General features: G+C 52.2%; 10 protein-coding genes across 10 annotated transcripts; 6 read left to right on the forward strand and 4 right to left on the reverse strand.

The window, feature by feature from the left end:
* Positions 1-198: 198 nt before the first annotated feature.
* On the reverse strand, positions 199-3,241 carry PODANS_2_5350 (uncharacterized protein; the record flags this gene model as incomplete). Its single annotated transcript, XM_001911260.1, has 3 exons — positions 199-1,707; positions 1,767-2,137; positions 2,254-3,241. The coding sequence occupies 3 exons, from the start codon at positions 3,239-3,241 to the stop codon at positions 199-201; spliced, it is 2,868 nt and encodes a 955-aa protein (XP_001911295.1).
* A 907-nt stretch (positions 3,242-4,148) lies between these two features.
* Positions 4,149-6,216, forward strand: PODANS_2_5360 (uncharacterized protein; the record flags this gene model as incomplete). The annotated part of the gene is made up of 2 exons (XM_001911261.1): positions 4,149-4,933; positions 4,986-6,216. The coding sequence occupies 2 exons, from the start codon at positions 4,149-4,151 to the stop codon at positions 6,214-6,216; spliced, it is 2,016 nt and encodes a 671-aa protein (XP_001911296.1).
* Positions 6,217-6,694: 478 nt separating this feature from the next.
* PODANS_2_5370 (uncharacterized protein) lies at positions 6,695-8,814 on the forward strand (the record flags this gene model as incomplete). The annotated part of the gene is made up of 7 exons (XM_001911262.1): positions 6,695-6,792; positions 6,854-7,040; positions 7,142-7,565; positions 7,622-7,671; positions 7,735-8,088; positions 8,245-8,298; positions 8,428-8,814. 7 exons carry the CDS (start codon positions 6,695-6,697, stop codon positions 8,812-8,814), a joined length of 1,554 nt encoding a protein of 517 aa, XP_001911297.1.
* Positions 8,815-8,940: 126 nt separating this feature from the next.
* PODANS_2_5380 (uncharacterized protein) lies at positions 8,941-9,961 on the reverse strand (the record flags this gene model as incomplete). Its single annotated transcript, XM_001911263.1, has 2 exons — positions 8,941-9,217; positions 9,339-9,961. Coding segments are annotated over 2 exons (900 nt in total), but the record flags the coding sequence as incomplete, so codon positions are not given.
* A 1,168-nt stretch (positions 9,962-11,129) lies between these two features.
* PODANS_2_5390 (uncharacterized protein) lies at positions 11,130-11,736 on the forward strand (the record flags this gene model as incomplete). Its single annotated transcript, XM_001911264.1, has 2 exons — positions 11,130-11,314; positions 11,439-11,736. 2 exons carry the CDS (start codon positions 11,130-11,132, stop codon positions 11,734-11,736), a joined length of 483 nt encoding a protein of 160 aa, XP_001911299.1.
* A 525-nt stretch (positions 11,737-12,261) lies between these two features.
* PODANS_2_5400 (uncharacterized protein) lies at positions 12,262-12,558 on the forward strand (the record flags this gene model as incomplete). Its single annotated transcript, XM_001911265.1, has 1 exon — positions 12,262-12,558. One exon carries the CDS (start codon positions 12,262-12,264, stop codon positions 12,556-12,558), a length of 297 nt encoding a protein of 98 aa, XP_001911300.1.
* Positions 12,559-13,862: 1,304 nt separating this feature from the next.
* PODANS_2_5410 (uncharacterized protein) lies at positions 13,863-14,672 on the forward strand (the record flags this gene model as incomplete). Its single annotated transcript, XM_001911266.1, has 3 exons — positions 13,863-13,980; positions 14,063-14,388; positions 14,493-14,672. Coding segments are annotated over 3 exons (624 nt in total), but the record flags the coding sequence as incomplete, so codon positions are not given.
* Positions 14,673-15,662: 990 nt separating this feature from the next.
* On the reverse strand, positions 15,663-17,553 carry PODANS_2_5420 (uncharacterized protein; the record flags this gene model as incomplete). The annotated part of the gene is made up of 9 exons (XM_001911267.1): positions 15,663-15,776; positions 15,838-16,254; positions 16,309-16,419; positions 16,516-16,573; positions 16,627-16,737; positions 16,796-16,901; positions 16,964-17,195; positions 17,271-17,341; positions 17,421-17,553. The coding sequence occupies 9 exons, from the start codon at positions 17,551-17,553 to the stop codon at positions 15,663-15,665; spliced, it is 1,353 nt and encodes a 450-aa protein (XP_001911302.1).
* Positions 17,554-17,958: 405 nt separating this feature from the next.
* On the forward strand, positions 17,959-18,686 carry PODANS_2_5430 (uncharacterized protein; the record flags this gene model as incomplete). The annotated part of the gene is made up of 2 exons (XM_001911268.1): positions 17,959-18,533; positions 18,587-18,686. 2 exons carry the CDS (start codon positions 17,959-17,961, stop codon positions 18,684-18,686), a joined length of 675 nt encoding a protein of 224 aa, XP_001911303.1.
* A 688-nt stretch (positions 18,687-19,374) lies between these two features.
* On the reverse strand, positions 19,375-20,876 carry PODANS_2_5440 (uncharacterized protein; the record flags this gene model as incomplete). The annotated part of the gene is made up of 3 exons (XM_001911269.1): positions 19,375-20,180; positions 20,236-20,309; positions 20,365-20,876. 3 exons carry the CDS (start codon positions 20,874-20,876, stop codon positions 19,375-19,377), a joined length of 1,392 nt encoding a protein of 463 aa, XP_001911304.1.
* Positions 20,877-21,465: the final 589 nt, after the last annotated feature.

Genomic DNA, 21,465 nt, shown 5'->3' on the forward strand with positions numbered 1-21,465 from the left:
TTCCCGCCAAAGTGACAGCGAGAGTTCCGGTGAAGCTCCATACAGACAAAATTCCACTCTGTGAAGCGCACGGGCCACATACGTCATCTTATCGGTTCGTGTAAGTGGTAGATAGGGTGTAGGGGAAGGGAACAATATCTTATTGCTATGTAGAGATTGGCTCCCGATATGTTACTTTAGAGTTCGAATAGCTACAACTCAGACTTGAGCACTCTCCGGAGGGCCCATCAAACTCGACTTCAACCCACCCACGTCAATCACCACCTTGGTAATCACCATGGTCGGCTCCAGAAGCCAGACCTTCAACTCGTGCTTCCCAGGGTTCAATCTACCGATATTGTTCGTCTTGACATAGGACCCCTTCACCACGGCGTCTGACCATCCTTGGGGTTGAGTGCTCCCGTCTGTCATTCCCACAGTTTGAACTGTCGTCTGGCTGCCGCCGTCAATGCCAAAGGTATACTTGTTTGGGCTGTTGGGATTCGCGTTCTCAGATGGGGCAAGGTATACTGTCAACGTCGCAGCAGTAGCAGTGCTGAAGGTGTAAAAGGGGTAAGAAAGGACATGTCCCTTGCCTGCTTGTTGCGAAGGAGTCTTGGGCGGGAGCTTAACGCCTGAGAGGGTACGGCCGTAATCGGGGATGACGAGGTAAGCCGATGATGATGCGGGCGGAGGGGCAAAGTGCTCGGCTTCGATAGACACGACATTGTTGGCTTCGACGTGGCCTTTGAAGTCATCTGGCACATTGTTGTTCTGGATGGGCAGGATAACTGTGGCCATTGTGCCGGTGGCGTTGAGATTCGCGATGCTCAAAGAAGCTGCAGTGTTTCCAACTGGGGCCTTTGACCAATCGACCGAGATGAGGGAACGAATGTCCGTTGTTCCCGAGGTCGTCGAGATGGTATTCTGAGCGTTTGTCACACTGACAAAAGAAGCGTTGGATGTGATCCGGTAGCTGAACGTCCCGTTGTCACGGGCAAAGACATCAAGCCAGCGTTGATCTGAAGGTGCCATGTATGGACTGGCTGCAGGCAGCGTGAGCGATGCAGAGCCTGGGAATGCGCCCGAGCTGCCTTGCACCGCAACACCCATGAGCGCATTCTTTGCTTGTGTCGTGAGCCAAGTCAATCCCGGAAGAGAATTCGAGGCTGGTTCCTGCCAGTTGTTGTAACCGATGTGAGTCTGAGCCATGACATTGTTCCATTTGCCGCTCAGGATGCTGTGGTACTGCCTGGTGATGGCCTGGTCGGCAGAAAATGCAGCTTGCACGTCCCTGAGCAATTTGTTCGCGCTGACGCGATGCTGACCTCTGTACGTGCCAGCAAGAGCAACCTTGGTGTAAATTTCATAGACACCTCTGCCAGCCACGATGGGATGCAGGACCACTTCCCAGAACGACGTCCTAACGTCACTTGGCAGGGCATCATGGACGGCTTGCGCATTCTTGAGCAGAGAAGTCCATTCGTTGAAATTCAGCTCGGCTTCGTCGTAGCTGATGGTATCGAAGGCAAAGGGTGTCCTGCTGAGATCCTCATACTTCATCCGTGCTGTGAGCTTGCCGTATCTTGTCATGATGGAAGCAGTGGTATCTCCAGCAAGTTCACCCCATTGCCGCGCACCCCACACACCGAGCCACTTCTTGGTACTGTCGAGGTCAGTGAACGCTTTTCGATCCCAAGCCATAGCCATAAAGTGGGCAGTTGGCAACTCCTACAGACAAGATTAGTATCTCAGGCCGGAAGTCTGATAACTCAAGAGCACCATACCAATCCTTTGAGATCTCCAACATTGGCAATCCATAGCTTGTCAACGCCGCTGTCGTAAGCAAGTGTCATTTGCTCCCACGTCTTTTGAAGTTGGATAGTGTTGATCCACTTGTAGTTTCGTGGATCACCGACATAGTCGAAGTGATAGTACATGCCAGTACCTCCCACCCTGTTTCCTTCGTTACCGATGGGGACCCGACGAATGTTTCCTCTATTATCATCACTCCACACAATTGTCACATCGTCTGAAACTTTCATGCCTTTTTGCCAATAGCCAGGTACTTCCTGTGTGATGTCAGACATAGTTTTGAACAGAAAACAGATAATGGAACGGGTCAACGAACCTTGTACATCATCCAAGCATGTGGAATCTCGGATAACGGTTTCCCAATGGTTTTAGTCAGTGTTTGTTGCTGCCAGGCGATGACCTCCTCCAGGGCCTGAGAGTTGAGTGAAGGCGACGCAGCATCTCCCGAACCTCTCATACCCACAGTGTAGATCGTGCTCCAGTTCTTTGCCCTTGTCGGACCTTCTTGCATAAAAGCTTGGACGCCAGCCTTGTTGCTTCTCCAATCCCAAGAGCCCCTCAGAAATCTTCCTTGCTCTTTGTCAGCCCGGGCCATCGGCTCGTGGTGACTTGTTCCCACGAAGATGCCATACTCAGTTGCCGTTGGTCCGTTCCTGGTGTCATCGAGGTAGAACATGCTGGACCACATCGCTGGCCAAAGATAATTGCCTTTCATCCGGAGGATCAGTTCGAAGATGAGCTTGTAAAAGTCGAGGACGAAAGGGCTTCCATATTGGCTTGGAGTGAACTTGGTCCTGCCCCAGCCTGTCAAGCCTGGCGATTCATCGTTGAGGAAGATGCCTCGATATCTGACAGAGGGCGGTCCTTCAGTGTAAGCGTCGCTGTTGGCCCAGATGTATTGCTTCTTCTTGGCCGGAACATCAGCCCAGTAGTGCCAAGGCGATACCCCTATTTTCTCCGAGACGTCGTACACACCGTATGCGGTACCGCGCAGGTCCGAGCCGGCAATGACAAATACAGAGCTGCTCCCTTCCCATGGTGACTGAACGACTTGGTAGGCGAATGTTTCCCACTTGTTGGCAATGGAGACTGTGTCGAATTTCTTGGTGCTCCCCAGATTGTCGATGAGACTCGACTGCCCGACAGTTCCCACCAAGATGATTGGTTTCGTCCATTTCTGGGAAATAGTCGAGCTCCAATCTGCCACCACCACTGTTCCGTTGACACCCAACACCCGTCCAAAATCCAGGGCCAGATCGTTGGCAACTCGCTTCACACCGGGTAGGTCATTGGGGGCGACTCTGATCTCGGGAGCTAGGTTTGCTCCGCCAAGCTGCAAACCGGTACCAGCCGCGGAGAAGCTGAAGATGGAAGGCTTTTCCGTGTATGCAATTGCTGGCGTAAATAATGTAAGAGCTAGAGCGGCGAGTTCGAGAAAGGGAGCCATTGTGAAGTCCTGTGGTGAACTACACCACCACAACGATGAGCACTTGCTTCATCCATGGCTCGTGAGATGGGTCTCGCCGTAGATATAGTCTAAGCAGAATCCTATGATTTCCAAATGGTTTACACATCCCATCAGTAGGATATAAGCGGGTAAAGCAGTAAAGGAACCTGAGAGGGCTGCTCAATATGGCGTGTCCGCTTGACACCTAGAGATAGATGAAGACGACCGGAAAATAAAAAAGTGCCGTTCCGGGGAGCATCCTGACAGCTATTTGCCTACGTGAGAAGTTCCGGGTTGCTGGGTCTTGGGCATGTCTGCGTCTGAATATCGAGTGCGGTTGAAACGAGAACCAGTGATTGGTGGAATTTTATGAAGCCACGAACTTGAGCTTCATTGCCTTAAAATGGCTTCATAGAGAGACTGCGGAGTGTGGCAACGAGGACAATTAATACAAAGTGGCTGTTGCCTGGACTTAACCGACCCAATGGCAATGTCGAGGCTGGCTGAAAGGGTGAGGTGACTATGTGATGGTGAGAGAGAAGGTGAGAGTGAAAGTTGGGGGTCAGGGGAAGCTTCCCCTGGATGACCCCCACTTTGGCAGCATCTACCCCACAAAAATAATCCAAAATCAACCAGAAGCTGCCCCGCATCCACAGTCACTCTCACCGCAGCTGACAGCACCACTCGACGCTTCCAACACTGTCTTCCCTGCACCAGTATCTCCGTATCGCAGTCAGATCCCCAGCCAAGACCGGACTATCCCACTTGCCGCTGCCCACGGTGCCATCCGCCCAGATTACGCACACCCGCCAGAGAACACCGGTTCTCCCCGTGGAGGACCCTGGACGAGCTTTTGGATGCAGCCTAAACGGTCACACAGCCTTACGAACCCCATCCCAGCGACATCATGGCAGACCCCGCCGTCGCGGCTCTTAATTCCCTCCTCCGTGAGGCGTCTATCGACGACCATGCCGAAGCTCTCGAGCTCGCAACTGCCGCCGTTCGCTCTAACAAGATCCAAGGCCCCGACCTGGCCAGCGCCCAACACACACGCGTGGTCGCACTCTTGAAGCTCGACCGCTACGACGATGCCCTCCGAGTCATTGCCGAGGGCGGTGACGCTCTCGAGAAGGACTGCTCTTTCGAAAAAGCATATGCGCTCTATAAGACGGGAGACCTGGAGGGCGCCGAGGCGGTGCTGCAAAAGACTGGAGTCGACACCGGGAAGAGCCAGCGTGGCCTGAAGCACATTGCTGGCCAAGTGGCATACCGCAACGAAAAGTTTGAACGCGCCGCCGCGATATATCGGGATCTCAAGGACGATACCGAGGGAGCAAACTACGGCGAGGAGAACGATCTGCGAATCAACTTGACCGCAGCCGATGCGCAGCTGCAATGGCAAGGAAAGGAGTGGGCCGTTCCAGAGGAGGAGAAGCAGCCAGCGAGGGAGGATTTGGAAGCCTTCGAGACGGCGTACAATGCTGCTTGCATCTGCATCTCGAGGGGAGACTACACCAAGGCCTCGGTTCTACTGAAACGGTCCAGGGATTTGTGCGAGGCAACCGAGGACTTGAACGAGGAGGAAAAGAAGGCCGAGTTGGTGCCAATCCTTGTGCAGCAGGCCTTTGTCTTTACCAAGCTTGGGAAGCTAGACGAGGCCTTGAGCCTGCAGAATGCCATCAACCTCTCCGAGTGAGTCTCTCGTTATTGCGACCTGGTCATACTATCTAACCTAGCACTGCAGGGTATCCGAGACATCTACCAAGGTCATTGCGCAGGGAAATAAACTGCTCCCCAAGGCTACCGCGAACCCCTTTATTGCAGAGCGTTTGGCCCGTGCTTTACCAAAAATCGAAGGAAACGACCGGTTGTTTGTGTTCCAAACCGCTGCCCTTCAGCGGAACAAGAATGTCATTGATCTTCAGGCCCAAAAGTTTGAGGGCAAAGAGATCAGAGCGCACAAACTTCTTGCTGGAGCCCAAGTTCCCGATCTCTCAGTTTCCAAGGTCGACCTTGGTGTTGCCGGCGCAGCAGCTGCTACCAAGTGTGGGGATGGCAAACCGACTGTGCGCCAGCTTTTGCCTCTTCTGGAGAAGCGTCCAAACGACATTGGTCTCCTCCTCACGATTATCCAACTCTATATTCAAATCAGCACACTCCCCCCGGCAATCTTGTTGCTCGAGAAATTCTTCACACGCCTCGAGGAGGCGAACACCCCCGAGCACGTTGATGTCCGGTTTGCGCCTGGCCTTGTTGCTCTTGCTGTATCTCTCTACCGGTCTCAGAACCGGCAAAGGGATGTCCGCAACGAGCTCGCCAAGGCTGCCACGCACTGGAGAAGCAAGACTGAAGCCGCAGGAGCAGGCTCATCCATCGCCAGAGCAGCTGGAATTGAGTTACTTCGCTCCTCGCACCCTTCCGACTTGGCAGCTGCTGGCGAGGCCTTTGAGCAGATTCTCTCGGCCCAGCCAGGGGACCGCACTGCCACTGCAGGTCTAGTTGCCAGCTATGCCACGACTGATTTTGCCAAGGTGGAACCCTACCTGGAATCACTGCCCTCGGTTGAGAAGCTCACTCAAGGTGTGGATGTTAGCGCGCTCATTGACGCCGGTGTTGCTCTTCTCACACCTCCTTCTTCTCAGCAATCCAAGAAGAGGAAGTTTGATGGAGAGGGCGCGGCCCCTGAAAAGGAGAAGCAACAGCCGGCCAAGAAGCCAAGGAAGAGGAAGCTGCCCAAGAACTACGACCCAACCAAGAAGCCTGACCCTGAGAGGTGGCTGCCACTGCGTGACAGGAGCACTTATAGGCCCAAGGGCAAGAAGGGCAAGAAGAGGGCTCTGGAGGCCACTCAGGGCGGTGTGGTGAAGGAGGAGGAGACGCTGGAGCTGGCGGGCGGTGCTGGCTCTGTCAAGGTAGAAAAGGCCGGCGGGGGTGGTAGTGGAGCGAACAAGAAGAAGAAGAAGGGGAAGAAATGAGCGGGTGTGGTATGAAAGGCGGCATTGCATGCACCCATTAGATCAATGATTAATGACATATGGTCACCATATTGGATTGGCACTTTGATGAAGGAATCAAGCATCGTTGGTGTAAAGCTAAGCAGACAAAAGCTTCTAGACTGCAAGTTTACGTACAAGGCTTAGATGTCGAATACACCAATGGGGGCTGTAGGATTACATCGAGCAGTCGAACAAATAAACGGCGGCTTACGTGAAACCTTCAGGCATACCTTATGCAAGCCACACGGAACAAATGCGATAAGCCTCGAGAGCTGAAGGCTGGATCATCAAAGCCTCGAGGGTAGAGCAAGGAACTTGGTGGAAAGGATACAGACGTCCATGTATTACTGATAGCGAATCCTGTTTGGGGGTGAGTTACTCTGAAATACTTTGGAAGTGTCATCCCCCCGGCTTCAGACGGGATCATCATCGCGACCAAAGTCCTCTGCTGTGTGCAATGGCAGTCAACAATGTTCAGATTTTCCAATTGGGTATCCGGGACCAATTCAATGGTGTAACGGAAAGGGAGCAAAGATATGCGCACCACAAGGCACGGTAGGGCCCAGTCTGCCACCACTCTGCTTTGGCCATTCCATCCTGCTGATGACTTGTTTAGTGCCGCTTGGTATGGAGCTCGTATCATTCTAGAACAAGTCTCTCTAGAGTCTCGCCCGATTTTCGATTTCATTCTTGAGCTTCACCGGGCCTGTTCTGCGAACTGGGATGCAATTGTTGGTCAAGTAGGCATGGAGAGGGACCAGCTGCGGCAATTTCTCACCTACGCCGCGACATTCCTTTCAAATGTCGGCAATCACTATGGCTCGGGGGATCAGAAGTTTACCTTCGAGATCGATCAACGCTGTTCCCGCCTTACAGCCTCGGTTTCCCGAGCGACACTACGCAGAGCAGCTACTACCCTGGCGACCCGGTTTCAGAAGAGGAGATAGCCATGGTGTCGAGGATCCTTGAGCAGAACTCTATTCTCCCCGAGAATACCCGGATTCGAAGGGTGAACAACAGTGCAAATGACTCTGAGGTCCTTGTCGCTTCGGTCCAGCGTGACGACGACGCAAGCCGCATCCGTACCTTTCCCACCCCAGGCCTAAAGGGTGTGATACGACTGATTCGAGGAGACCACTCCTCTGCGTTGGAAAACATCTGCAACGAACTCACCCAGGCTGCGAAGTTCGCCGCCAACGACACCCAGGTCGACTTCCTCCCGAAGTATGCAGAAAGCTTCCAGACAGGCAGTCTGAACACGTACCGGGAGTCCCAACGGATTTGGGACCGGGACGAGGCACCGCGAGTTGACTTCTCGAGCATCCACAGTGAGTTGTATTGAAACCAAGGCTTGTGGGTTGTGTGTTGCTGACCATAGTAAAAGCTCTTGCATACTGTTCTAGTATCATCTTTCCGGGGATCAACTTGCCCAATGTATGTTAAGAGGATTGAGGCTGTCCATTTTTCTCACTGAATGTTATGCTAGCATGGTCCTAGTACAATGATATCCGTCAGGAGGATGGCTTCAAGAATGTCATTATTTCCAACAGGATGGCGACGGAGAGCAGGGCGCTACAATACCCTTTCATCGACCCCTCGGAGGCAGAGACGTTTACCAAGCACAAGTTCCCCGCGTACCATTGGTGGGTTGTGCTCCATGAGCTGCTGGGCCATGGTACAGGACAAACGATGGTCGAAACCGAGGAAGGGAAGCAAAATTTTGACATCGACAATCCGCCTATCAGCCCGCTTACTGGAAAGTCGATCACTACCTGGTATAAGCCGGGTCAGACTTGGACTGGTCAGTTTGCTGATCTTGCCACGACGGTTGACGAATGCAGGGCCGAGCTCGTTGAGCATATCTGATGGACGATCCGGAGCCGTTGGAGTTATTTGGGTTTACAGCCAGCTCAGAGATTAGCGTTGAAGACCGCGAGTTCTCACTGCTCTAAGACGGCTTGAGGGTACTGATATTGTTGGACATTCGTCACCTTCAACGTATACCAGCAACTTGATGTTGATGGGCTCCGAGGCCTCTCGAACTTCAATGTTAACACCGGTGTGAGCATCTATGCGACGAACAGTGAACGATAACTATGTGCTAACTACAACACAGAAATGGGGTCAAGCCCATAGCAGGGTAGGCGTTCCAAAACAATTGCGCATGTATGTCTCCTAACAATACGATAGGCCCATTTCGCTGTTCTCAAATGTCTGTTGCTTGATGGCAATGGGGCGGTGACGGTAGTCCATGACGGCTTGGCAAAGACCGTCAGAGTTCGAGTGGACCAATCCAAGATCCTCACGCATGGCAAGGTTGCTCTTGGCAGCATGCTCCTGAGGCTGCACATGTATCGCTGCACAGCCGACGCGAGTGCCTGCCGCGCATATTATGAAGAGCTCTCAGCCGTGGATGGCGAGTACCTTGAGTGGCGGGAGACGGTGTTGGCGAACAAGCCTCCGCCATTTGTGTTTGTCCATGCCAACACTTTCTTGGATGGCGAGAAGGTAGTGTTGAGGGAGTATGAGCCCACAGCTGAGGGTGTTATCCAGAGTTGGGCAGAACGGAGTGTATGATCCTTTCGAGCACAGTCTCCTGTTTTCCTTCTCTCGCCCCCTTACCATCCCATTCTGCAGCAACATCTTCCACGACCCAACGATCTCCTATTTCCAAATCTTCATTCATGAGGTTTCCAACTAAATTCAGTCCCCGACTTTCTTCATAGAGTCAACATACTGCAAGATTTGAAAGACCATCTGCACAAGACCGATCAGAATGCTTGATGTGCCAAAGATCAGGACGCTCCAGAACGCGAGCCATGCGGTCGAGTCCCGCCTGTCCTGCCATAGCTGGCGAAGAGAGCGTGGTTTCTTGCCTGCTGCATAACTGTTCAACCGGACAATCCTGCTGCGAAGATGGGGGAAGTCACCAGCAAGATTGTACTCATCCCGCCCAGTCAACGGCACAGGACACTGAAATCTCTTCCGACCGCAGAGCTCGACGAGGAGCTGATCTTGACCCTGAGGTGTGGCAGATGTAGGTTGCAGCCGGCGAAATGCCAGATATTGATCTTTTACCTTGCCCAATGATCAAACGGTACGAAAGCAACACCTCCTCCAGCAGACCTGTGACACCCTCCTCGGTTGCCCACGGGACCAAATCCGGTCTGTCGAATGCGCAGCGATATACCACACTGTTGCGCCCTTCATTCCCGTCCACCCCTCGGTGTTGCTGGAGACTCGCGACGCAAAATGATGGGTATCGGTAGACGAAAAGCCTCCCTGAAGGTCTGTCGAGCTCGAGGTGGCAGGGTAGGCAGTCGACCCATTGAATCTCCACGCGGCAGACACTTTGCCGTCCGAGGACAGAAAATACGAGGTCTTTGGCGGACTGAGGACCTTCGTCGTTGTCTTGGATTGATATGGTGCCGGAACTTATGAGCGTGTCCGTGATGCTGCTGATGCTTTTGGGCCCTGGGCGGAGGATGAGTTCTGGTATCTGGTCCCAAAGGAGAAAGAAGCCCGTCCAGTCGGGATCTCCATCGAAATCAATCTCCGGCAGACATAGGAAGATTCGTCGTGGCTGACTACGGACCTGCTCGATCACCCAGGAACGGTACCATGGCAGTTCATCAAAGACGCGATCAGAGGAGGATGGGAGCTTTTCGGTCAAGGTCACGGTGATGGAACGTGACGATGGCCCTATTTCATCACAAGGCTGGGGTCAGTGTTGACACTCAGAGATATATATGGAGGGGGAAACGCGTACTGAATACCGTGAAGTTTCTCAGGCTTTGGGGCATGGTGTGAGGTAGATTATCTCTGGAGCAAGATAGACATCAAGTTGAAGTTATTATTTTGTCAATTGATATCACAGCATGTGCTATATAATAGCGGACAGCTGTAATGTCGCACCGTGTACTCAAAACATACCATCATGTATTATCTCTGTGCTGAACGTCCTGGAACCACAGTTTGAATGCAACCTTCAGCTGAGCCTGACCCGGCCATGACTTCAGGAAACACGGTTTGTTGCAACCAACGGGGAGTTTTTTGTTAGACGGCGACCAGAGGGCGCGTGTGAAACAGCAGTTCAAGCCACCTTTAAAGGTGATTTGTGACAAGGGTGGGAAGTGTGGTTGACCTCCCCTCTTTTCATCACAGAGCTGATAACTCTCTTCATCCTTTCCTGTAGCCCCTAGCCCCTCGTCAGAGCCCCTCCGCTTCTTTGCTCAAAGAGCCGCGCTGTGTTCTCATCAATGAAGATGACAACAACACCAACGTGAGTGCCGTCCATTCCAGCTCGTGTACTTGAAGCTGGTGAGTAAAGATAGGGTAGTGACCATGTTTTCAGACCAGATACCAGGGGCACGGCCTCTGAGACTCTCCAAGACGTCCTTGACATGTTGGAGAAACTCAGCCTTACTCTTCCTCGTTTCCAAATCTGGGAAGAGACCCTCCCACTCGACCGTCGACTGCAGAGCACCCTCGTCGATGTGTATTGTGAGGTTATCTGCTTCTACGCGCGAACGATTTACTTCCTTCGAAGCAATCCCCACCTTGTCCTAAGGAAGAACTCCTGGCGGGCCTTTCGCAATGACTTCTCGCGCACTATGATGCGTATCAAGCGCATGTCTTGTGCTGTAGAGAGCGAGGCTGATGTGTTGCGGATGCAAAAAGACGAAGGCCGATACAAGGAAGTGCTCGAGCTTTTGAACGCGATGAAAGTCACCTAAATACAGACTCTCAGTAGTGATAGTATCCGGTACAATAACATCCCCTACACGGCCAACACCAAGTTCAGTGGGCGCGGTGATATTCTAGGCAGGCTTGACGAGGTTCTGAAGCCTGGAGCCGCCGTGTCACCATTGAACTCCTTGGCCTTGTTCGGGATGGGTGGTGTTGGCAAAACTCAGATCGCAACCCAGTATGCGTACCAAAGCCTGGACAAGTTTGATGCTGTTCTGTGGATGGCAAGTGATAATGCAATTGCCATCGGTCAAAGCTTTCGTACAGTTGCTGGTGGGCTTGGCTTGCTGGGGACCGATGAGGAGACCAAAGACGCCGCTGGAGCATCGTGGAAGGTGAAGAGCTGGCTGCTCACAACAAGTAAGTCATCCGCCATTGGGAGTCGATAGGCCCGGCGGGAGGTTCTAGTCTTGTGGCAAAGCATGACTTTGGCATGTCTCTTTTCTCATGAGGATCGAAACCCTGACGTGCTCAGATACAACTTGCCTTATCATATTCGACAACGCGGATGATCTCACATCCTTGAAGACAGCCTGGCCTGGCTCGATTAGTGCCTCGATTCTTGTCGCCACAAGGGATCTCTCTGTTGCAACAGCCTCGACAGCCCAGCATATACAGGTCAATGCATTAGGCGATGATGAGGGGACCAGATGCTTCTCAAGGCTATTGACATCGGCGCTGCATCACAGGCCGATCTTCAGAATGCTTCAAACATCAGCCGGAGCCTTGGGGGGTTACCCCTGGCGCTAGCTCAGATTGGCGGTTTTGTTACTCAACGCAAGTTGTCTTTGCAAGAGGTCCTCCCGCTATATGAGCGTTACGCCGCCAAAATCGACGCCCGGAAGGCTCCTAGAAGCGACTACGAACGTACCCTGAGCACTGTGTGGGATGTCTCATTCCAAAAGTTATCAGCAAACCCCACTCGACTTCTCTACTTACTATCTTACTTCGACCCGGATGGTATCTCAGAAGACATCTTGATCCATGGTTCTGAGGGCCTCAGCGAAAGTTTTGCATTCCTATCAGATGAACTTGAGTTAGTGTTACAGCTTCCCATTTAGCAATGTTGAAAAAAGAGACCAATTTTCGGTCAGCCTAGGTGATGCTTCGGAAGAGCTTGGACCTGAGGATCCCTTCATTGCCTATAGTCTTAACAACATCACGCTGGCATATACTGAGGTGAACGCACTGGATTTGGCCTGTGAGACTCATCAGGAGGCCATTAGACTCCGACTGAAGGCGAATAGCGACAGAATCGGCAATTCATACAGCAATATGTCGAGTCTACTTCTCCGCATGGGCCGTCCGGATGAAGCGGAGGAGATGCTCGCAAGATGTCCCTCCCTGAAGGACTTCACTGATGAGACCTTTCTCAGCACTGGAAATCCTCGCTTCTCAGGGGACATGGTCTTATTGTCGCGTATTCGTCTTGCTCAGGGGCGGACGAGCGAAGCCTTGCGGCTGGCATCAAAAGCACTGGCCTTTCGTCGCGGATTTATTGGGCAACCGGCTCAAAACTTGCGACTCTCAGTACGATGTAGCCTCAATGCCGTACCGGGATGGCCACGTTAGCTCAGCTGTGTAAGTGCCAACTTTCTGCTTACTACCGTCACCCTCTGCTAACATCATGGCATTAGTAACCTGCTGGAGGAGGTTGTTGGGATTTCGGAGACTCTGGTCGAGGGACAAGGACAGCAAGCTCGTGCTCTATTCAAGCTTTCTCAGATACAGGGGGAGAATGGAAGAGAGGCTGAAAGCGCGGCTCTCAAGGAACGGGCTGTTTAGCTCCTGGTAAAACTCAAACCGGAGCTCAAGGATGCGCCGTTCGAGGAGGCCACATTTCCAAAACTGGTCGTCTGGATGTTGTGGTAATGTGTCAGCTTTCAGGGATTGTAACGAAGCAATGATAACCTCGCAACACTTGGCGGTGTGCTCACATATCGTCATGGTGAATAGCAATTGGAGGCACATGTCAGAAAGAGGCATCCCATTCAACGGCCCCGATCTTGGCAGTGGGACACTTGAGCCGCAACGGGGCATCTGGGCCGGTCTGCCGACCGTCACAGGCTCCACGCCGGTAGCCCCACCAACCATCACCTTCCACAACGACCCCACCAATGCCAGTCACGCTGAACCCCGCCTCCAGTCGCAAGTGGCAGTGGGTTGCGGTGGTTCTTTCCCCTCCCTTAGACTAGTTCGCTTCCCGCAGCATTGGGAAGCTGTCACTGCCAGTGTCCCTTCCCTTCCCTTGTGTAAGGTCTTCTCTTACACTTTCCTCTCTGTTGGGGACCAATGAGAACATCTCTAAAAGTCAGACAACGTTCTCCTTTTGCTCCTTTTCACGGACAGTTCTTTCCGCTTGTCTTGGGCTGATCCGTCCGAACCATTATCTATATACGAGATCAAGATATCCCCGCCCACAACCAGCCTTTTTTAGATCTCCCAAACGGCCCGCTTGGAAAGCCAATCGTTTAGAGGATAACCCGGCCGTCTTCAGCTTTCCTTTCGCCTCTCCAAGGATAGAAGGGTGGATATCACAGCAGGCCCCAGAGATTCTCGAACTTTTTTTTACCTAAAACTCCCAACCAGGGGGCCGCACTCCTCATCCCACCCTTTATCCGTTTCCATTTGTCCACAAACCCAGAAGCGAAACGCGAGTGTGGCGACACTTTAGGGAAAGACGAGACCGGACCGGGAAACGTCACCTATACCTATACCTTGCGCGTTCCCGCCGCTGCTGCTGCTTCTGATCTTGTTGACAGGAAGTTTACCATTGACATTTCCTCCCAACTACGACAACACCACCACACTTTCACACATCGCACTACACCATAGCCAGCGTATTTGATTTTCTTGACGTTTTCGACAAAATCTAATATCTAATCCCCCCTCTCACCACCACCCATCCCCTCTCCTCCCTCAAAGCCGCAAAAATGCCCGCCAACACCCCAACAAAACAGCGTAAAATCGCCATTGTCGGCTCCCGCTCCGTCGGTCAGTTTTCTTCTCTCTCTCTCTCCCTCCCTCCCTCCCTCTCTCTTTCTCTCTCTCTCTCTCTAACACACCTCTCCCACAGGTAAATCCTCGCTCGCGGTCCGCTACGTAGACGGGCACTTCGTCGAGTCGTACTACCCCACCATCGAAAACACCTTTAGCAAAGAGATTCGGTACAAGGGGCAGGACTATTCGACGGAAATTGTCGACACTGCGGGCCAGGATGAGTACAGCATCCTGAACAGCAAGCACTTTATTGGGATTCACGGGTACATGTTGGTGTACTCGGTCAGCAGCCTGCCGAGCTTTGAGATGGTGCAGGTGATTAGGGATAAGATTTTGAACCATTTGGTGAGTTGCGCGAGCGTTAGTGAGGGCTATACCATCGCTTTCTGCGAGAATTGGAGGGTAAATGTGGGATATTAGGCTGACTTGTGACGAAAAAAAAATAGGGAACGGACTCGGTCCCCATCTGCATCGTGGGCAACAAGTCTGATCTTCGTCCTGAGCAGCGACAGGTCACGCCGGAAGAGGGGAAGGCGCTTTGCGAAAAGTTCAAGTGTGCGTGGACCGAGGCGAGCGCGAGGTATGATGAGAATGTGGCCAAGGCGTTTGAGCTGTTGATTGGGCAGATTGAGAAGACGCAGAATCCTGGGGAGGAGGTGGGGGGGAGTAAGTGTGTTTTGATGTGAAGGATGGGAAGAGGGGAGAAGAGGTGGGGGGTAATGGATCGGAGATACCCAAGAGAGAGAAGTAAGGAGAGGGGGTAATGGACCTGGAATGGGACACAACAACGTTTTTTTTTGTTTTGGTGATTGGTTGCGGGGCTAGGGAGTAAAGCAGGGCATGGTGAAAGTGTCTTGTTCCTTTGCTGGTTTGCCGCTGGGTTGGTTGTCACAGTTGTGAAGTGCCCTCGTTTTCAACAGGGGCATGTTCTCTACGTTTTTTGTCTTTTTTTTTTTTTTGTTCACGATTTGATATGCGATGTATGAACCTGGGGAGGGTTTACGTTTTCTTGTCTTTTCTTTTTTCATCATCTGTTTTCTTTTTCTCGGCCGAGGTCGGCAACGGTTATATGTTTCGGGAAAGGGATGGGGAAACGAGAAACGAGCGGACGTCGAACGGGTTTTGCGGTTGTTTATTGATGTCTATTTTGTGTCATGTTGTGTATGATGAAGCGGGCGGTATAAGTCACAGTGGATCGATCCTACCATGCATATATCTTTCACACAAAATAAATAAATCTACGACACCCTTTACGGTTGTTGTTTTTCTTTTTTGTTTCTTCGACTAGATGCGATGGGCTGAAGGTTTTGCTTCAACCCACTGCGTTTGCTCGAGGAGACAAGAAAGGAAAACAATAACTGTAAAGGGTGTCGTGGATCTGATATGAACATATTTTCTCCCTCCTGAAAATTGACACTGGATGCTGGGCATGATCGACTGGTGGATGAGTAGAGAAGGATCAAGGCTGACTGCTTGATAAGTCACAGATGGAAATACAGGTGACACGCATGTATAGATGAGCCGTTCAAAGTGACCGGCTCGAAGCAAGAGTCAACACCTCACTTCAACACAAAACAAATAACAATACTTTTTCAGTTCAAATCATTACACACTCACAAAACTCCCTGCTTCCCATGCATCATCAAACTCTTTTTTATATTTCTACCAAAAAGCACTTAACGAATAGGAATCTCCTTTGTCTCCTCCGCCTTCTTGGCCTTGCCAGGGAAAGGGATAAAGTCAGGGGCGCCAGGAAGGTACTTGCGCAGTGGCTCTGGGATTTTGACGCCCTAAATCACATTGTCAGCACATCACATCACTCAACACACTCCCCCCAGGTCAAAAACTTACATCCTCAGTCTGGAAGTTTTCCAAAATGGCGCAAATAGTTCTCGTGGTGGCGGTAAGCGTAGAGTTGAGGGCGTGGACATAGGTCTTCTTGATCTCGGTCTGTTTCTTGACGCCGAAGCGGATCTCGAGGTCTCTGCTCTGGTAGTCGGTGCAGTTGGAGCACGAGACCAGCTCCTTGAACTCTCCTTGGTGGGGGAACCAAGCCTCAAGATCGAGCTTCTTGGAGGCGGCGTTGTTGAGCGCGCCGGAAACGATGGCCACGACGCGGTAGGGGATGCCGAGCGACTTGTAAAACTCCTCCGAGTTGGCAATCATCTGGTCAAACATCTCCCACGACTTCTCGGGATCCGTGAGGCAGAACTGCTCCACCTTGGTAAATTCGTGGACGCGGAAAATGCCCCAGACATCTCTGCCGTGCTAGAGGGGTGTGAGTAAATGTTTTTGCAGGATAGACGGGGGCAAAGGACATACAGCACCAGCCTCCTTGCGGAAGCATGTCGAGTAGCCGGCATACTTGAGAGGGAGGTCCTTGGATTGGAGCCACTCGTCGCTGTGGAACGCGGAGATGGGCTGTTCCGAGGTCTGTTGGATGTCGGTATCAGAAGTATGCCAAGGTATTCTCATCGAATGTCACGGTGATACAAGTGCAAGAAATAGGGGTAAAAAGGGGCTACTCACAGCGATCAGGTACTTGTCAGCTTGGTCGCCAGTGACCTTGTACAGCTCCTCGTCGAATCTGAACCAACGTTAGCATTTAATCTCTATCGTCAGTCCAGAAGGTGAACTAACTGTGAGAGCTGAGCGGTCTTGGCCATTTGCTCCTTAAGCATGAGCATAGGAGTGCCAAGAGCGATGTAGTCCTTCTGGTCCAAGAACTCGAGACCATAGTTGATGATAGCCCTGTTTGTCTCCCGTCAGTATCCTCTCTGCAGTTTCGAAAAGAGTGTCGAATACGTACTGGTTCAAGAAGAGGCCCCACTTCTTGAGGAAGTAACCACGATGGCCAACAACCTTGACACCTCTGACTGGGTCGTATCCGTCGAGCTTCTCGAGAACTTCGTGGTCTGTCCAACGTCATGTCTTAGTCATTGCTTCTTTCCAACCATAGACCTGCGGTGTTTCTCACGAGAAAGGACATTCTTCTTCTCAAACGTGACGCCCTCGGGAGCCCACGTCCGTACGACCTCGTTGTTGTCCTCGTTGTTAGACACAGGAACCGACTCGTGAACAAGATTTCCGATGGTCTTGAGCTTAGCGTTCAAGATCTGCTGCTTCTCAGCAGCCTGGGCGAGCATGTCCTTCTTTTCCTTTTCGAGCTCGGCCTTCTTCGCGAGGAGTTCGGTGACATCTTCCTTGGCCTGTTTGCGAGTGCGCGCGCATGTCAGATAGCCGTCGCAAACATGATGCTGGATGAGGTTCAAGGTTTATGGTACCTTCTTCTTGGGGCCGATCTGCTTCTGGACCTCGTTGATCTTGGCGTTGAATTGTGTGGCCGCGTACTGAGCTGTTATGGGTGATCAAAGAGATCAATCAGTCTACTGTGGCATGTTGTACAATTCGGGGCAGACTAGAAGTTGACTCACTCTTGCGGTGGTCCTCGAACAAGGCAATCACCTCGTCGACAGCCTCCTCGGGAGCATGGCGCTTGCGCTGGGACTCCCTGATCTTCTCGGGGTTGCCGCCGCGCTCGGCAATGAAGTCGTTGATGTCGAGCATGGTGGTGACTGGTACTGGTAGGTGATGTGGTGTAGAGGAAGAAGAGGATGTCACGGCAAAAAGATATGGAAAGATGGCAAAGTACACACAGTCACAAACACAACGTCGCTACTTGACTTGCACACACAGTGGATGGATGGACTGATAGAAGGACGGGACTCGCTCTCGAGGACAGTCGCAACGGTATGGCGGGGCAGATAATTATTTCGGCGGCGGGGTGGAGGGGAAGGTGGGGCCTCGATCTGCTTCCAAGTTCAAAGATGAGACCAGGGGCCAGGGGTCCTCCTCTTTTATAGCGATATCCACCAATCATCCCTGTGACTCAGGCCAAGAAGGGATGCTGTCATTCGGCGTAGATGCATATAAAACAATGAGAACTGTATTTACAGGTTAAGAATACAGCGTATGAGTAACGATTTATCTCACAGGTCAACCTCACAGCCCAATCCTGTCACTCATACAAACTCTTTCTCTTCCCACTTCCACTCTCAAGGACTCCCACAAACCGCCAAAATGACCGAAGCCCGCCACCAAGTCAACTTCATCACCGGCAACGCCAACAAGCTCTCCGAGGTAAAGGCCATCCTCGAGCCCGCCATCTCCGTCACAAACCAGTCCCTCGACCTTGTCGAGATCCAAGGCACCCTCGAGGAAGTAACCATTGACAAATGCCGCCGCGCCGCCGAACTCGTCGGCGGTCCCGTCTTGGTAGAAGACACCTGCCTCTGTTTCGATGCTCTGCAGGATCTCCCAGGACCATACATCAAGTGGTTCCTGGGGTCTATCGGCCACGAAGGTCTCAACAACATGTTGCTTGCCTATGAAGACAAGGGTGCCAAAGCTGTTTGCACGTTCGGATACTCTGCCGGACCTGGACATGAGCCCATCCTTTTCCAGGGCATCACACACGGAAAGATTGTGCCCGCAAGGGGGCCAAGCAACTTTGGCTGGGATCCTATTTTTGAGTATGAGGGGAAGACGTAGGTTTATTTTCAGAGGACGAGGAAGTGAGAAGAAGCTGACAGGATAACAGATACGCCGAGATGGACAAGGCCGAGAAGAACAAGATCTCTCACCGGAGCAGAGCTTTGGCGAAGCTCCAAGAGTGGTTCGCCAAGGAGATGACCGCGTAAGTCAAAATCTGAGAAATAAAAATAATCACATTGCGGACCAAACGATCAGTGCTTGAAGTGTTTTACAAAAGCTCTACATGTCTGATAAGGCCCTCTAGCATCCAAGAAGACCCGGCTGCCATCTCGATCTCTTGGACCATCTCTATTTCTATCTCCCCCTTTCCCTCCTAATACCGCCTAGCATAGCACTCTTGTTTCAAGCGCAATGTGATAAACTAGTGCTACTGAACCATGTTCGCTACCTATCTGGGCTAAACTGGCTCATGGAGATGATATCCCTGAAATATAGCCAAGAATACCACAGCAGTATGACTACACGCTTGTCCCACTGATAACCATCAGTACGCTCCATGCCCTCGTCCTCTCCTTCCTCTCCTACCTCCTCTTCCTCCTCCACGTGGCCGCTGGTGGTGAACCGGGTACGTCGGCATCTCACCAAAAAGAGTCTCAAGCGTCTTTTCGACCTTGTCCGCCACCTTTTTCCCAACGCGGAACCCTGCCCACACCACCGCTGTATCCTCCTCTGTCGTCTCGTAACCATGAAGCATCCTACAGATCATTAGCAATCCGCACACATCTTCCCAGAACAGAAGTCTTACTCGCCCTATGTACTTCCCTATCCCCCCACAGGTACCGCCCCAGGAAGAAGCCTATTTCTCGTCAGCGCCCATCATCATCATCAACATCATCAACAATTTAGTCCAACCCACTTCAAAAGCTCAAACTCTTTAAAATCCCCCAAATACCCCCCACCCCTCCTATACCCCTTCAGCGCCCCATCCGGATAAGGATACCTCACCGGCACCACCCCCGCCCCCCTCTTCCCATCGCCACCATTATTACTGTTATTGTTCATCCCCACCATCCCCAAAACCTGATAACAATCCTTAAAATGCGGATCGAAAACCAACAACCTCCCCTCCCCCGTCCCCGCCCCCCTCTCAAACCCAACAATAGTCATCGAATGCCCCAAATGCTGAAAATACAACGGCGGCAACCCCGTCAACCTCACCTTGCCCCCCTCCCCCCTCACTATCGCCTTGTCATCTGACCTAAAATACTCCTCCACCGTCCTCAGCAGCATCTCGACCGCCTTGGCGGGGGACTTGTCCTTGATCGACTGGGCAGCAAACGGGACGCCCAAGTACCTAAACATGGCCACCGCCTCGGGGGTGCCAATGTACTTTCTCGTGTTGCGTATCCCGCCTGTTTCGGCGCGGCCCGTGGCGGAGATGTTGTTGTCCCAGGCCGTCTCGATGTAGTCTTGGATTTGGAAGATTGTTGGGATTTGGGAGGCGAGCTTGTGGGCGTTGGGGATGGTGGTTGATTGGGGGGGTTGGGTTAGGTAGGAGCAGAGCATTTGGATGTTGCGGTAGCCGCAGAAGCCGCCTTCGCGCTTGAGCTTGGAGATGTGGTGGACGCAGGGGTGGCAGAGGTAGGCGCGGTGGGTCGAGGGGGAGGATTCGAGGAGTTGGGCTAGGACCGGGACTACGCCTGGGGGGTTTTGTTAAGTGTTTTGCGTGAATTCGAGAGCTTTGAGACTGCTTACCAGCTGTTTGGACTTGTCCCTTTTTCCGTAAAAGGTCCGCAAGCCAGTCTGGCATTCGGTCTTCGTGCGCATATCTACCGAGATGCTTCCTCTGTTCGGTTTCAATGTTAACAAGAGCTCCTTCCTTACTTAAAATGCAGACATGAACTTACACCCAACCGCGTCCCGCGCGTTTTACTCTCGGAATCGCCAGACGTCTTAGAATCATGGCGACGCCATAGAATACGATGTGAATATGAAGAGGAACTAGGCATTTTCAGGAGTCTTTTCCACGCTGATATCGCCTTGGAGTGGCGTGTACTTGGCTCCGAGGCCTTGTGAGATGATTTTGATACTGATTCAGGAGCGTTTGATAAGGGTGATGATGATGCAGTAGGTTCTGACACGGCTGTGATAGGGTCTGGTGGAGGAGGGTGATGATCATGGACGCCGGTCTCCTCTGCAGTATGGAGTTCTAAGTGATATTCCACCTGGCTAAGAAGAAGAAATTCTCCACACCCTTCAACCGGGCACTCGACGTATCCTGGATCGTCGTCATTGCCCGTGTTGGCAGTGCCATTACTATTTGGAGAAGGGGAGGTGCCGTCTTGATCAGCAACAGCAAGAAAGGGCGGTTCTCCTTCAGCGTGCAGCGTTTCCATGTGCTTTGTCACGTTGCGCACCTGAATTAGCGGGCAGGCTCTACGGGGGTTGGGGTCGGGGTCACTTCAAAGATGGGAAGCCGGCGACAATATCATTGTGTTCTGCAAACGGAAGGGACTTACAAGCAGCATTTGATACTCGCCCTCTTTGGTCTTCCAGCCACAAAAGGGGCACTCCATTGTGTCTGCCATGGCTGGATGGAGCTCCAGAGGGGCTTTGTCTGTTCGAGTCCAGCTGCAGGGTCGTCGCGTGGAGGGCAAGGATAATGGTATCCATCAAAGAGGGCGATGTGACTTTGCTGTAGGAACCCGAGGATACATGATATCCGCAAAAAGAGCGTAATGATACTTTGCCATGACGAGAGAATGCGGCACGTTCCCAGAGTTGCGTGAAACTTGCCCCGAGAGAAGGCCTGTTGGCCAATTGGTTGATACTGGATAGTGCCGAACCACCGTTGGCAGAGTGGCAAGTTGTGCCATGCCTTGTTCGGCTTAGGGTATGCCGTTGTTGGATATGCAAGGGTGCTATACCGCGACAAACCTTCAAGGTGCCCATCTTGATAGATGTTGTCCTTGATGTCCCTACCAA

The sequence above is a fragment of the Podospora anserina genome, chromosome 2 (genome assembly GCF_000226545.1).
Source record: "Podospora anserina S mat+ genomic DNA chromosome 2, supercontig 2".
Lineage (NCBI taxonomy): Eukaryota > Fungi > Ascomycota > Sordariomycetes > Sordariales > Podosporaceae > Podospora > Podospora anserina.